Here is a 17,353-nt window from a genome sequence, read left to right on the forward strand (position 1 = left end):
CCTCACCTTAAATTAGGTTTCATTTTGTCACTGAAATTAATTATTTTTTGTTTTTAATTTGGACTTCTGCCCTTTCTGCAATGAATATCCCGAAAGACTTGTTTATTGTAATGAAGTGAAACAGATTTGTTTCAAACTGATTTATGACAGTAAAAAATAATATTACAAAGTGACAAAAATAATTCGTGAACTCTGGATTTATAAATTCATTATCTTAAGAAAATACATCGTGCATTTTCCTCTTCCTTTCGTCTTGTTTCAGCAACATAAAAGTCTGGCGTAAAAATAAAAAAAATAGATAAAAAAGATAAAATAAAAAACTAACAAGCTGGGATAAAAAACAAAAGTTTTACATGTGTATAAAACTATATTCATATTCATCAAATACATCCTCCATATAAATCTTTTTTTCTATCGTTCTCTTGTCTAGATTTGTGTACCAAGTTCGATGTACATATTAGTATGACTATGTTCAAAATTACACTGAATAATCACCTTGATATTTGTTTTTTCTTCCAACAATATGAAAATTTTCCCTTTATACTCAGTATTGGCAAAGGTAGTTCAGCCAACAATTGTTACTTTGCAGTATTCTCTTGGAGATCGTCTATAAAATAGCTTGCCTGAAACCGTTCCTTTGATGTTCTATCGAATATTTAAGCATCATGAATGTTGATAATTGAAAACAGTTGTCACCCAGTAGAATCTTTTTCCAAAATCTCAATTTGGGAGATAAGTCCTCTTAAAAAATAAAGAGCACCTGTTAAGCAGTTACAGATTTCATTGTTTTCAACAGATTTGACGTTGAATCGATGTAATTTCAGGATTTCACTTATAAGAGATTGGATTTCACGTTTTGAACATTCGCTTTACTGTCCCAAGATCCTGTTCCCAAAGGTCAAACGAGTGTTCTCTCAGAGGAAAGTCATCAGCAATCTTGTTAAATTTCTACTGTGTTATTTCGAGAAAAAGTCTCCTGCAGTGTTGTTCTTATTTTGATCAGCGTACATCTCACTGAAAGCATACAGTTTTTTCGCAGTTCCTAGAGTGATGTTAATAAAACCCCTGAGAAATTAGCGAATTTCATTCGGCTTCCGTGATTTTGAACCCCCCCCCCCCAACCCACGGAACTGACGAACCTACCATTACCGAAATTATGTTCTTTGTTCCTACAGGTCGTGGGAATCTTTTAAAAAAAAAATAAGTTTCAGACCTGAAAAAGTCATTGAAAATTAATATTTTCATTAAAAGTCATGTAAATTTATTTAAAGTCATGGAAAAATTTCTTGGGCAGTAAGAAAGTAACAATAGCTAAAAAAGTGCTAGAAATATTGAGTGGTTCACTGATATTGCATATGGGAGGGTGGGCCACAATGAGACAAAAAACACATATTTTCGTACATTGATTAGTTCTAAAGCACAGAAACACATTTGATTATATTATAGGTATCAAATTATAGTATATTGCACCAAATTTAACCCATGTGATGTTAGAAAAAAAAGTTATGAAGCTTTATAAATTTGATGAAAAGTGTCTCATTGTGGCCCAGTTATGGGCCACTATGAGACATTACGTAGGGCCACAATGGGACAGCTGAATAATCACTGTATTTTTACTTAAAGTTTGCAAAATGAGTACCTTTAACTAGATTATTAAAGAATTATTAAAAAGCATTTTGCTACAGCATTTCAACATTTCAGTACAGCATTTAAACAATTCAGTACAGTATTTAAACAAAAAATAAGCAAAGGTTAAATTTTAGTGTTTTTCAACAGTATTAATACATCCTGGAAATTGAATTATAAGCACTCTCCCTTCTTAATGGATATCTGGCTGAGGCAGTTTTCTCAGGATATATTGAATGCTAATATTCGAAATATGGTTATCCATATAAATAAATTTGTTTTAAGAGGATTTAAAACTCTTCAGGTGCTGTATGTTTTAGAATTATTTTATAAAAATATTAATTATAATTATAAAGTGCTTTGAAATAAGTAGCTTGTTTGGCAACCTTATCAACACCTAACTGGTTTTTAGTTTCGTTTTGTATAAAGCGTGTAGTAAAAAAAAAGTTCACTTGTAATAATTAGTTAAAATATAAATATTTTTCAATCAAGCCTATTTTTTATTGTTAAATTTCTTTTTTGTAAACTAAAACAAAAAGTAGATAAGTATTTTACACTTGCTTACGCTGCTTGGGCCACAATGAGATGTCTCATTGTGGCCAAAACAACAAAATAAAGATTTTTGCTTCATATCATTAAAATAAACCATGAGTTAAAAATAATATAGCTGAATAATAGAAGATTGAAGTGTCAGTAACAACATAAACTACAACACTTAGCTTAATTGTTGAAGTTTTTCAAGATTATGATAGATGCAAGAAATTATCCAAATAACTTTCAGTGTGTCCAAACAGTAACTATTTTTCTTCTACAAAACAAAAGCATAGAACAGCATGGAACTAGGAATTCTGGAAAGTATTTTGGTTATGTTTACTCTTCCTAAGTGGTGGTAGTTGTCAGAATTGTATTTATTTTTGAATTTACAATGTCTCATTGTGGCCCATGTTTCAGTGTGGCCCAACCTCCCCTATAACTGGAACCGTGCTTAGACAATCTCAAAAACAAATCCGAGTTTTGAAATCCAATTTCATCCGCTTCTGTAACAGCCGCTCGCCTTGTTTTTTACAATGTAATTTTACTACTGGGGCATTCAAGGGCGGATACAGGATTTCATTTTTTTTGGGGGGGGGGGGGTCATGCTCAAGGGGAATGTTCGTACGATAATTTTCTAGAACTTAGGTTTTTTTCTTTAGGTGTCAACAAAAAGCACTAAATGAGCCATTAGCTGGATGACAACTTAATTAATTTCGTAGGAAAATAGTTAAAAAGTGTTATTTCAAATTGCTAGTTAAATTGAATTACAATAGAATCTAAGAAATTACAGAAACCATATCCATTTTTTTAAAATTAAATATGTAAACATGTTATATTAGCAATCTTAACAGAGAGAGATATAAAAAAAATCATGCACTGTTTTGAGCTCTATAGATTTTTTTTTCACATCATCATATCGTCGATCGTCTGCAAGAAATAGACAAATAGACTTAATATCTCCAAAAATATAAATAATAACAAGAAAAATAGTCGAAATAAATCACTTGGTTTGACCTCTGGGATTAATCTTTGAAAATCAGCGATGGAAAAGTAATTGAAATTTCCTGATCTGACGGAGAACTTAAAACTTTTACTGAAACAAAGTTCTAATCCTGTTTAAATTTACATAGCGACTTTGAATATGATGGGCATCTCGGATACGAGTTGATAAAACAGTAATCAAAAACGGTTAGTTTTTTGACTTTCTGGTAAGCATATTAGTTATAATAAATAAAACCAAGATAATATCTTCTTACGTCGGTCTGGTCACAGCTCTTTTTTAATATTTTATGTACTGATACCTCCGCAAAAAAAGGTTAATTTCATTCATATATCTGATTATAACAATTAACTTGTACTTTACTACGGTAAAAAAGTTTAAGGTTTCAAAAAACCCAGGGAAGACACATTTCATTAAAACGCAGGTCAAGAAGGTAATATTAAACATATGTTCTATTTACTTAAATATCATATTGCAGCAGTATTCGCATTATCAACCAACACAATAAATAAACACAGCAAAAATCTAATAAAAGTAAAATGTTTTATGAACATGATAAATGGATTAAATATTTGCGTAATACTCGACACACATCCATATTAGATTTTAAATTTGCAGATAATCGACACATCCATTTTGTATGCAGAAAAATAAAAATAATAACACAAAATACGGTGAAAATCAACTAAAAATTAAATATCTTATGAATATAATTCGGACATTGACAAATACTCACCGACCGATTCTTTTCAATAGCAGAAAAATCGGAGGTGGACGAAGACGTTGCAGCCCCCCGAGTCTGATGCAGGAACTCCGGATCCATCGGTTTCGTGTTTATCTGTTTTTTGTAACTTTTCAAAAAAAGACAGCAAAGTTTTGTCACCCGAACACTTCATTGCTTTTTGGGTGGTTTTTTCTTGACAAACGCAGCTTTCATCAGCACAGTTTCCGTCTGAATTTACAAGAACTCTCGTATAACGAGGTTTGGCGAAACGAAACTAAAATGTTACATTACTTGCACGACACTGATTCCAAAACACTGATTAAAACTAAATAACTATTTACAACACATTAAAAAAATAAATTCAGCATGAACAAAAACGATACACCTAAAATTCACAATTACAAAAGAAGGGAGTAGTTATCTACATAGACTTTACATAAAATATTTACACATTCAAATATTTATCAATTGAATCGATGCCTACAGCACAGGAAATAGTTTTACAATAGCAGTCGTCGGTTAAATTTGTTGTATAAAAAACAATCGGCGGGCGCCAGACACTTCTTAGATACCTTTTTTCATTTGACTGGCGCCTGAGGACGGCTCAAAGCAAAGAATGACTCAAGCAAATATACTATTTTACTGTCGACACCTTTTATACTTATGTATATGTAAATAGAAAAGTGACATGTAATACCCCCCAAAAAAAGGAATTCAAAATTTATTTACTCGGTATTTGTCTCGGTCAGGTTTTCTTTCCTTTTTTTTTCATGCGGTCATTTTACCTGCTCAAATTCAATAAACCTTATAACATATTGCAAAGCAATGTCACAGATTGGGAGGGGACGTCACAACCCCATGACCCCCCCCTTCCCCTTTCTTGTATCCACCCATTCGTGCAATGCCCCAAAAACTTAATTCAAAAAAAATTTTTTTTCAAGCAAGCATTCATATATTGTCGCGGGTTTGGGGGAGGGGGTCATGACCCGCATGACCCCCCTTGTATTCGCCACTGGGGGCATCACTAATTTTGAATTCACCATTATTTTCAGCCCTTTTTATATTTTATATTCTGTAGTAGCGGACTTGCATTTTTTTGATTTGGCCCCTCCCCCTCAAAAAGTGTAATTCAAATTCACCCGAGTTCGTTTCTACTTGTAAAAAATCATTATTAAATTTATCAGAGTTTTTCGTTGAAGGCTTTAGAAAATGAAGACTTAAGTCAGGCAATAGAATATAGAAATAGGGGAATTCTAATGCTCTCAAAGCAGTGGCTAAAGGACAATAATTTTATGAAGTAAATTTATTATTAGAAACTTCATAATGACTCATTCAATTTTTGTCCCATTCATTACTATTCTGCCCTATTTATTAAATATTTGTTAGACATATAAACATCAGTGTTTTGCATTCACTATATTTTTTCTTTACTTAAATTTACATGATAAAGACAAATAAGAATTATTTATTAGTTTCTGCAGTGTGCACTGATGTTTTTTTAATCATTAGTAAGTGCTCCAATGAGGTAGGGGCACTCACGTAAAAGTTTTTCTAATGCCCATTTCCCAAAATTGGCAAATTTGGCATTAAGTAGTACTATTCTCTTTGTGTAACAAGGTCATGAAAATTTTTATGAAGTCACGAAAAAGTTTTGAAAAAGCCATGGAAATTTTTTTATCCAAATTGATTATGAACCCTGTATGTTAGATCAAAGGAGTTATTTGTTTTTACTTCATTACCCCTAAAAATCTAGTTCTTCTATGATCTTGCCATTGCATCGTACTATTTTTTTCCTTCGCATTTAGTGCAGAAAGGGCATAAGTCCGGGACTTATGCCCTTTCTGCACTAAACGAAAAATGTGACCCCTAAACAAAGGTTTTTGTTGTACAAGAATTGACTTCCTTGCTACACTATTCAATGTCTCTACATACAAGCATGGGAATACCACAGCTAACTCAATTTTGAACATGAATTGATGCCGTTTCTGCAATAATCGATTCAGTTATATTATGTTCAAATAATGGGGATAAATTTACCAGTTTTGTTTGAATAACGTAACAATTAATTTAAATCAGTCTTGTGAAACTAGAAAAAACAGGTACTTTATGTAACTATTGTGGGATTAATTACTGCTGCATTAAAGAAAAATATCTTAACTGACAACATGATTTTGCAATATTTCCGCTACTTTTATTTAATGTTATTCTATAGTTCGTGCGTTTGAAGTTAAACTTTTAGATCGATAGATTGATTTTGGTTTTCTATTATGAGAAAAAAAAGTACATTAAAAAATATAAGTAGATATTTAATAAGTTACATTGAAAACCCTTTAATTGAAACTACAATCGGACCTCCATACATCGAAGTAGCAAATTGCCGGAAAAAAATTTGATATATAGAAATTTCGATATATAGAAACAATCGGTTTATATCATAAAATCTCCTAAAACATTAAAATTAAAAATCATTTTCGTGTATGAAAACCAATTTCTAATTTATACGAGCATCAGATTAAAAGTTAAGAATTGAAAACTTAACAGAAATTACACTTTTGCGTCTTCACACATCTTCATTTTTCGTCAAATCAACGTGATTCGCAATATTAGGGTATTTTCGTTTTGACAATGTGATCGAGAGAAAAAGAAAAAAACCACAATCTACTTAACTTGAATGATTTTTACTGAAGTTAAAAGACTAAAAATGAAAATCAACAGACAAAAGGGATAACTTGAAACTGATTTTACAGTGTTAATGGCAATAAGATTTGAAATGAACTTGACGGAATTTAATAACTCCAGAACGGAACAACGACATATCTACACACCTCTCAGCCCCAGATTCCATATGAGTTTCATAGCAACCTTTAGTGAACACAATATTCTCTCCTAATCTTCATTTTTCATGAGACAAACAGTCTAAAGTGGAAAAAAAGAATCTACGAATGTCTCGAGAAAAATTTCGATATATAGAGATTTTTTCGATATATAGAAACAATTTTTCTATGTAATGAACATGGAAACGTGCTGGAATTCCGATATATAGAAAATTTCGATATGTGGAAGATCGATATACGGATTTCCGACTGTATTTATTATTTACAGCTAATACCGAAACTACCGGTATTTTACCTCAGCAAATACTGGTATTACGAAATTGCAAAATTGCTCGAAATACCGGTATTCGGTGTACAGGTATACCAGTATTGCAATCACTGTGCATGCATGTTTAATAAGGCTTGTGTTTGTATTTGTTACAAAGAAAATCATAGTTTTTTGATTTATAAAAAAGCTGCAAATTCAAAAATCATGCCTGGAGTTTTTCTGGAAAAACTAAAAATGTCAGATATTTTATTTCTGAAAGTGAGTGGGAACCCTGATGGCGGTGGATACCTGGGTCATGATCCCCCATTATGAGATTAAAAAATTCAAATACTTGACTTTAGATTTCTATTCAGAGAAAATACTGAGGGAGAGTCCAGATGCCAATTCTTGAATGAAAACTACACTTAAGCCCCCCCCCCCCCTCCACTCTTTAAAGACCAGAAACTGGATTTAACTGCTGCTCAGATTTAACCAGATTTAACTGCTGTCGAAACTCTAGTTTCGATAGCAAATTAAATCTGTGGAGAAGTTTACTTCGTTTTCACTCCTAACGTTTTTTCTATTTCGTAGAACAAAACAATTGAAAAGATGCTCAGATGCTTTTTTCGATTTTTTTGGTGCAAAAATTTGATTTGCTGTATAAATGATTTTGAACGTGAGAATTTTGAATTTCTTCGGCGGAAAGTAACGTTAATGAAAATGTTTTTTACTGTACAGAAAGCAGCCCTTAATTAATTGAATTAAAAAAACTTATGTTGTACATTTTCGTCGTCCATGTGTTTTTTCAATAAAATTAGTTATCAGCAAATCACCTGACTAAGGATTTACATAGGATTCAAATTTCCCCCTTGGACCTAGTGTTAAGTTGTTTTGAGTAGAATTAAAACTGTCTAAAGTTGAAAAAAATAAGCAAAACCAAAATAAATAAGAGAAGATTTATAACAAAAACTATTTCATCCAATCGGATTCTATCAGTAAAGCTAGGGACAGAAAGAAAGACAAAACGACTTGCATAAAGTTCTCCTATCATGTTTAAGATCAAAGCTGTTATTTTTAAACAATTAATGAATAATTTCATTTTTTTACTTAGTTTAGTGTTTAGAGCTTTTTTAGGAGAGGGGGAATTAAGGATTTTTTTCAAGTTTGTTTCTGCGTTTTTTTCTTCAAATTAATATATGGGGTCTGTCCAATGCATGCGCGAACTGAGGTCATAAAAACTGGGTTTTGCAAAATTTAGGCAAACATCTATTTTGTCCCCTCCAAAGTACTCTCCATTCGTTACTATGTACTTATTCCATCTTCTTTTCAACTGTTTAAAGCACCATTGGAAGTCCTTGGCAGTGGGGCTTATTAGTTTGTCATCGTTTTTTGCTTTTGTGTTCAAATCTTCCCAGTGATGTCTCCTTATCACATTTTTGCATTTTGGGAATAAGAAAAAGTCACAGGGACCGAGATCTGGTGAATGAGGAGGATGGTCAAAGAGAGTGATTGAATATTTTGCGAGAATCTAGCGAGCAATCAATGCCGAATGTGCAGGTGCATTGTCATGTTGAAAGATTCGTCCATCACCTTGAGTAAATTTGGTCATATGCGATCTCACAAACGCTGATTGTTTTGTTGCTCCGTGATTTCGTCACTTTCAGTTTCCGACAAACACTAAACACAAGTTAGCATCATACGCAGTTCGACGATCCGCCAAGCATTCACGGCTCATTGGGTCTCATGCCAGTGGGCGGGTCTATAGTCTGCGTTATGGCCTCTAGAGTGCACAAGTTCGCGTTATGGGTCAGACCTCGTATACCGGAAAGTGTGATAACATAAGGAAGATGAGCATTCAATGCAGGGTCTAATGTGGAGCAAGGCGATAAAAGAAATTAGAAGGAAGATAAGATTGTGGTAGGGGACGGCAGTTTAAAATGAGGCGGGGAAAGAAACTAAACTTAACTCTCCAAATGTGACGATTACGAAGTTAGTTCTGAATATATATATATATATATATATATATATATATATATATATATATATATATAGTCGAAGACACATACGAACCAGTGCTTAGTTTCTAGCTACGAAGTGTAGGAGTCCTATATTTCGTAGAACTTAAGCTTAAATAACCTGCATTGCATCTGATATGCGAAACATCACATGAAAATGTGAGAGCTGGCGGAGCTTCCGTGCAAATTAAGCGCTGACGATTGAAATATTTAATTTAGTGCAAAAAATTTAAAACATTTTTAAATGGCGCTTAAAATTCCACCTGAAATAAAATTGCCGAAATATGTTTCGGGGTCACAAGGAATGCTTTTTTCAATGAATGAGTTTATGAAAGAAAAGACATTTAATAAAAGTACAGATGTGATATGGCTTCCTTTCCTGATGTCTTTTAATCCATGTCTTTGTTTTCTGATGTCGTTTTAAGGCTTTTAACTTCATTGTCCCTTCTTTAACTACCCCCCCCCGAGCCTGATTTACCATGAGGACCTGGCCTAAAGCGACCAAATATTTAAGGGCCCGCATAACCACGTTTGTTTGTTTTTTTTTTTTAAATTTTTAATCCAGATTTTAAAAATATCTATTTAATATCCTCTTTTTAAGAAGCAGTTAAAGAGTTTGCTACAAAAAAAAGTTGTAGCTCCAAATTTTAATTTTCAAAAGGTCTGCATTAAAGCTTAGAACAACCAATTACATTCTAAAATTTTCATGACTTCTCCTATGTAACTGTACTTAGAAGCAACAACGGGGAGCTATTCAACTATAATGAAGAAAAATTGTGGATTGGTATTTTCAGCTCTAATGCAGATCGTTCATAAATTTTAAAAATGGAGCTACTTCTTTTTTGCAGCAAACCCTTCAATTTTGAATGTTCCAAATTTGTTAAAAATAGTTAAAGACCGACAACTCTAAATTCTTAGGAGCCAGACAGTTTTTTTAGGCACAAGATAAATTATTTCTCATAGTTCAGACAAATACAGTTTAAAATGGCTTCTGAAAAATTCTTATTGAAAAATTCTTATTGTAGTCGCAAAGTTTTTTTTTTGTCACCTGGGTGACTTAACACCTAGATCCTATCTTTGTCAGACCCTACAAATAGTTGAATAAATAAACTTTTCAAAAGTAACAATTAGTGCAAAAGTAAGATATATTATCAATATTAGATGATATCCAATATCCCCCCCCCCGCATCCGACAATTCTGCGCTTATTACTTCTTCTTCAAAAGCACAACAGCCTTTTGCAGACCAAGGCTAACTCGCTGATCCTCCTCCAGTTGACCCTACCGCCTTCAAATGACTAGATCGGTTCAGTACACATCGATATCAGATAAAAAGCAGTTCAACATACCCAATTTATTCGCATAAAATTAATTTATCAAATGTCACAATGAAAGATCTCTGCTTAGGTAATCGAAACATTACGTTCCTAAACGGTCGTTCTATCAAGCATCTGTGCTTTGGTCATCATCCTCTACGAACTCTGACCTGGAGATAAGAATGATTGCTGACATTTTCATGATTTAATCTTGCATTTCATACCTTAAAGTTTTGGTAAATCTGAATTTGAGTTTTGTTTTTCTTTTGAAAGTGATAACTGTACTCCATGCTTTAAAAATGTACAGTGCTGGAATACTTCTTTTAGTGCTATGTGCCTACTATGCCCATGGTGAGCAACATTGTTATTTTTTTAAATTAAATTTATTTGATGGAAAGCTCATGTAGGAGTAAGGTGATCATACATCTCGTTTTGAACGGGACAGTCCCGTCTTCAGGTATCCTGTCCCGTTGTTCCCGCACATTCTAAAATGTTTCGTTTTCAGAAGGAATAGAACAGAGCAAGGGCGCTCATATGCAAAATTTTAAAGGGGGGGGGGCTCAGATATTTTCCCCGTAGAAATCGATTTCAGTACAGATTTAAGTTATTAAAATTTGACAGTTTTAGTAACTTATTCATTAATTGCTGGAGAAGAAATGTTTTTACATTTTTGCAAAGAAAAAAGTACTAAAAGCAAGGAAGTTCTAATTTCAAAGGGGGGTATTGAGTCCCCACTTGCCCCCCCCCCCCATATGGGCACCCTTGGAACAGAGCACTGAATGCATCAACCGAAGTCGCTGGATAGAGTTGTTTAAGCACTTTTATATCCATAAATAAAATCATGCATTGTTAATTACTATACTTTATGATTTCTCGGGCTTAAAACACTCATAGAAAGGATATTTTCGCTTATGACTAACTTGTAGTTGGGACGTCCCAAACTTAAATTTTTGGGCAGACGGAAGTTCTCCATTTACCGAATGGAACTCCAAATTTCGCCGAATGTTAATAATTTTGCCGAATAGAAATCCAAAGTTTTCCGAATCATGATAATTTTACTGAATCGTCAGACAAAATTTGCCGAATAAAGAAATTTTCGGAAAATCACGGTGACCTCTCGTGACCTCTCATCGAGGCGCCCCTGTTTGTGGATTGGGAAAAAAACAGTTGTAAGATGCAGTCCTTAAAAGCAGTGTTGATTTCAAAGTTAAATTTATGAAATTTCGTCAAGAATTTCATTCTTATATAAAATCAGCACCAAATATACTCAAGCAAACTTCTACATAAAAATTATGTCAGGTCTTCTCTTTTACTGTCCGATATTTTAACGCGAAACCTTACTCGAATTTGCGCATGCGTTAGGTCTCTTCTGATTTTATCAAAACAGGGGTGATAGCAAGAAGGAAGTAACGAGCAAACAAAAACTGAATGAGTCATTCCATGCGAAATCAGCAAAATTCGCAAAAAAGTGGTGGCCGCATGGTAACAGTTTTTATGAAATTTGGTATACAGGTTACTTTTATGCCTATATAAAAATATCTAAAATATTTTTGCTTAAAATTTTTATTTAAATAGTTACATGCGATTGAAAATTGGTCAAATTGAACAGCATTCTCATAAATGCTAAATGTTGCACTTTTGAAGGCTTGTATCTTGTTAACTATTTAATGAAAACATAAAAGTTATATGTTTTTGCAATCTATGGAGTAGGGTAATCAATCTGATATCAGTAAAATTTTCAAAGTTATTATAGTTAACTTTTAACCGAGTCTCAAAAACTGAAAATATTTCAATTTTCTCATAATTAAGCATTTTATTTTTTAATCTCAATCTTTAAGGAATGCATTAGCTTTGATGAAATTAATACCCAATAATGTGCTAAGTATCATAAAAGAAATACCTTACTTTTGAAGTTGTATTTTAACTCATTTGTCTTCAAAATCAGTTTTAAACTTAGTGACATTTTGTAAAATGATGATTTTCCCCTTCACGTACACACAAAAATTCAAATGAGGGAAAATTCAGACAACTTTCAAATTTTTCAAGAATATAGAGCTGTGTTTCTACTATATGCTTGAAGAAACCCGAAATTGGTTTTTGATTTCGAAACGCAAAATAAAATTCAGAAAAATAGCATTTTCTTTCTGTTTTAAGGGTCATTCCATACAGGTTCGACGGATGGTTGCGCTCGACCATTTTTATTTCTTTGAAATTCACATCCCTAAAAGCTGCATATAAAAGATATTTAAAACCTCTTTTATTTTTTCTATCAACTTTGATTTTTTGGAGGTCATCAAAAGTGATTTTCGTAGTCAAAAATGGGACTTTTAGACCTTTGCATTTTGTCCAAAATCTATTTGAATTACATTTATGACAGTTAATTTAACACTTTGATGTTAAAGTGCATAAGTTGATATTCTTACATGCTGAGTTACGTAGCTGTACGTTAATAATTAAAATAAAGGCTACAGGTTAAAGTTCAAGATCAAATGTAAAAATTTTCTCATTTCAAAGGGGGATAACTCACGTAGGGGACGGAAACACAAAATGAAATACGGCAAAAACTAATCACCGGAACCATGCTAAAAAGTGTATGTAACTGTTGCTGTGTGTTTGTGTTCTCTTTATAGATTACAGCTCCTCAAAATTCGGAAAAATGACAAAAATGACATTTTTAGACCCCTATAAACCAAAAGGGGATTGAATTAAAAATAAAATTTCATGGCAAATTGAATATTTCATTCAAGTACTATACATGTTATACATATTGTTTTTTTATTTGGTTTGTAAAAAAGATACAGGTCTTTGAAATTAAGCAATTTCGCTAGTCAATTCACACACTAAAACAGAAATAAAAAGTGTAAAAACTTCATGGCACCTTCTTAAATTACGTATATTGTGCCCTATATAATACATTATACTGAAAAAAACATATTGTAATTTTCCAAATAATTACTTTAATTTGATAACTTAGAAATATTTGGACATGAATGAGAAGTTTATACTGTGTGGAACCTGTATGGATTGACCCTTATGTGAAATAACGAGAATTCAAAGAACTAGATAAACGACTAAATATACAAAAACAAGTAAAACTGACATTTATTTCAATAAAAAATATGTACATTTCAGCATGTACTTCATAAACATGCTTTTGAGAAAATGAAACACGAAAGAAATGGTTAGTTTTGCTAAACTTAAAAATAAAAAGAAGTAACTAATGAAATTTTACCTTAGTTCAAATTACTCTAGTAACAAAAATACGCTGATACCAATGATTAAAATTTAGTAGCATCTAAAAGACACTTCGATATATTATGTAAAAAAAATGAGCAAATTTAGAGCATTCCCTCATTTTCAAAAAAACATCTGAAATAGAGGAAAAAATGAAATTTTTGGAAATTTTCTATTTTTTTAAGTACAATTTCGCCATTAAGAAATTCATAAACAGTTACTAAATTAGAGCAGATAGTTACTTATAGATAGTTTTTCAATCTGAATCATTTTTACTGTTATGTTTTCATTAAAAGAGCTAGAAGAGTGATTTAAAATCTGAAGTAAATTGGCAAAATTTCAATCTTTGTTAATATCCCAGATTCAAAAAAAGATCCGAGTAAATTTTACTTTGCTCTTTCTCAATAGAGATTTGTTTATAGAATGCAGAAATATTTATTTCTTAAGTGTACGTTCATAACTTATGGAGTTATTGAGTCACAAACTGGCAGCAATGAACTCTGAAAATTTAGGCTTAGCGTAAGCATCAACTTCTAATTTCAATAACAAAGCAACAAACAGTTTTTAAACTTTCATACTTTGCATTTTCTCATAGATATTGTAACGGATTCGGTGCGACTTCCACTTTCTTGAAATGAAGACACAGTTCTTGATAAAAACACAGGAGCTTTATTTACACTATGTACAGGAGAAATCGTTAACAACTGCTAAATTATTCATCAGCAATTAAGCAATTATCACACAACACCGTAAACTCAACGTTTACACACGTATTTACTTCCAAATACGAAAACAACACAGCGAAATGCCTCGCAATAAACAGAGCAAATACGCTCACCGTTCGAAATCTCAATCGAAAAACTCCCCTCTTTATCACGCAGGACGCTTTTATAAACATCGAAGAATTTTCCACAGCATTCTTACCTCTTCTCGAAATGCGTAGACCGTTATCAAATTTTATCAATGAAAAGAAAAGAAAATAGCGGGTCGTATACTTTAGCCGAATGAAAAGGGGTTGTATATTCATTACGGGAAACTATTTACAGGTTACGTTACTACAATTACTATTTACAGGATTTGTAACATTGCCCCCTTCCTAAGGACTGCACGTCCCGGGCAGTACAATCTCCGGAAAGGGTGCCAAACTTCTATCACAAGTTCACAATTACACACATTAAATAATAACTAACAGATACAGAAAACACAATAATAACAAGAAATATTACTAAACATTAAAAGCAAAAATTATCTACAACTTTTATGTTATCAACCATGGTTGTTTACGTAATACTCATGAACTATGGCCATAGTATGGGGCTAACCGATCATAATGTACAACCCTAGGTTTTGCATTAGGTGATTTTTGGATCCTCACTACGACGTCATTTAGTCGGTTAAGGACTTTGTAGGGTCCATCCCAATGCGACTGCAATTTGGGTGACAGACCTTTCCGTCGGATGGGATTCCATAACCAAACCTTGTCGCCTTCGTTGAATTCATGTCCAGTAGACCTTGTGTCGTATCGGGTCTTCATCTTCTCCGCCGCGATGTTGATTCGCTCTCGTGCGAAGTTATGAACGTCTTCCAACCGGGCCTGGAGATCCTGGATGTACTCCTCAGGCGATGCAGGCGCATCCGGAGGACGACCGAAGACGAGATCACAAGGGTAGCCGAAGCTCTCGTCCGAAGAGCATCTGAGATGGGGCAAATCCGGTAGTCTCATGGACAGCACTGCGGTAGGCCAGCAGGAACAAAGGTAGCTTCTTGTCCCAATCCTGTTGATTTCTGGATACCATAAGCGAGAGATTGTTCAGGATTGTGCGGTTAAATCTCTCCACCATGCTGTCCGATTGTGGGTGTAGTGGTGTTGTCCTAGTTTTCTCAATTCCGAAAATTTGACATAGGCCCTTAAACACAGCAGAGATGAAATTCCTCCCTTGATCGGAATGAATCTGCAAAGGTGTTCCATATCTCGAGATCCAATGTTGGACTAGAGTCTCTGCTACGGTGGTAGCTTCTTGATCTTGAATGGGATACGCTTCGGGCCATTTGGTGAAATAGTCGATGGAAACAAGAATGTATTTGTTCCCATCAGCAGTTCTTGGTAGAGGACCCAGGATGTCGATCCCAATCCGTTCGAAAGGAGCTCCAACGTTGTACAGATGTAGCTTCCCTCTGCTTCTCTTCTTCGGTCCTTTACGTGCAGCACAGGCGTCACAAGAATGGCACCACTTCTCCACATCATCCTTCGCCTTGCTCCAGAAGAAGCGCTCCCGAACTTTATTGAGGGTTTTCAAGACACCAAAATGTCCTCCAGTCGCACTACAATGTATTTCTTTCAGAACATCAGAAATCCTTGATCGGGGAAGTAGTAACTGCCACCTAGATGTTTTGCCGTCGTCAGATTCCCATTTTCGGTGTAGCACGCCGTTCCGTAAATGGAGCGAGTTCCATAAAGCCCAGTATCTTTTTGTTGCAGGACTGAAGATGGAAACGTCCTGCCAGCTAGGTCGCCGACTGTCACTTTCCATGAACTCCAAAATTGGTTTTATGTCGGGGTCTTCAAGTTGATCTTTTCGAACTTGGTCGTCACTCCATGGATCAGGTTCTGATGATATTGGAGTCACTGTCACCTGATAGGCGGTAGGGCTAATCGTTCCATACTGTTTCTCGATTCGGGAACAATAGTGGCAGTTCTCAGGACAGGGTCTCCTTGATAAAGCGTCAGCATTACCGTGAGATAATCCTTTTCGATGCTTGATCTCCATGTCATATTCCTGGAGCCGCTGTATCCATCTGGCTATCTGACCTTCCGGATTTTTGAAGTTCAAAAGCCAAGTTAATGAGGCATGATCTGTCCGAAGCAGAAACTTTCGGCCGTAGAGGTAATGATGGAAGTGTTCTACAGCTTTCACTATGGCCAGTAACTCCTTTCTGGTGACGCAGTAATTTCGCTCCGACTTTGATAAGCATTTGCTCCAGTAAGCGATGACATGTTCATTGTCGTCAATTTCTTGGGATAAAACAGCTCCAATGCCCTCGTTGCTCGCATCAGTGTCCAGGATGAAGGATTTTTCAGGCTGAGGATATGCGAGGATAGGCGTTGATGTTAAAGCCTCCTTCAGTCGTAGAAATGCATCTTCGCATTCCTTGGACCATTCAAACTTTTGCTTGTTCTCCGTCAGCTTATGCAAAGGTCGTGCAATGTTGGAAAAACCCTTTACAAACTTCCTGTAGTACGTGCAGAGCCCCAGGAAACTTCGCAGCTGATGGATGTTTTCGGGACGACTCCAACTCTTGACCGCAGATACCTTTTCTGGATCGGTTTGTACACCTTCAGAAGAGATGATGTGACCAAGGTAGTTCACTTCCCGGCGGAACAAATTACATTTGGACGGGCTTAACTTCAGATTGGCTTCCTTAAGCTTTTGCAGCACCTTCCTAAGATTTGCCAGATGTTCTTCGAAACTGCGTCCCACGATGATGATATCGTCGAAGTAGACCAGACAGGATTCGTAGGAAAGTCCTCTTAACACTGTCTCCATAAGACGCTCGAACGTAGCTGGTGCATTGCAGAGGTCGAAGGGCATCACTTTAAACTCCCATAAGCCTTGTCCAATTGTAAACGCTGTCTTTTCTCGGTCATCAGGGTGTATCTCAACCTGCCAGTAGCCGCTCTTTAAGTCCAGGGTCGAAAACCACTTGTGTCCGGAAAGAGTGTCCAAGGTGTCGTCTATCCGTGGAAGAGGCTAACTGTCTTTCTTGGTGATTTCATTCAGCCGTCGGTAATCGACACAAAATCTGGTGGAGCCATCTTTCTTTCGG

At 34.6% G+C, this 17,353-nt stretch overlaps 1 protein-coding gene across 1 annotated transcript in view; it reads left to right on the plus strand.

Annotated features, from left to right (window-relative positions):
- The first annotated feature begins 10,542 nt into the window (after positions 1-10,542).
- Positions 10,543-17,353, plus strand: part of LOC129220411 (uncharacterized) — a 45,951-nt gene continuing 39,140 nt past the window's right edge. The window contains exon 1 of the mRNA XM_054854831.1: positions 10,543-10,645. Coding sequence (XP_054710806.1) covers positions 10,594-10,645 — 52 coding nt within the window. The 5' untranslated portion in view covers positions 10,543-10,593. The remainder of the gene's footprint in view (positions 10,646-17,353) is intronic.

The sequence above is a fragment of the Uloborus diversus genome, chromosome 4, assembly GCF_026930045.1.
Source record: "Uloborus diversus isolate 005 chromosome 4, Udiv.v.3.1, whole genome shotgun sequence".
In the NCBI taxonomy this organism is placed as follows: Eukaryota; Metazoa; Arthropoda; class Arachnida; order Araneae; family Uloboridae; genus Uloborus; species Uloborus diversus.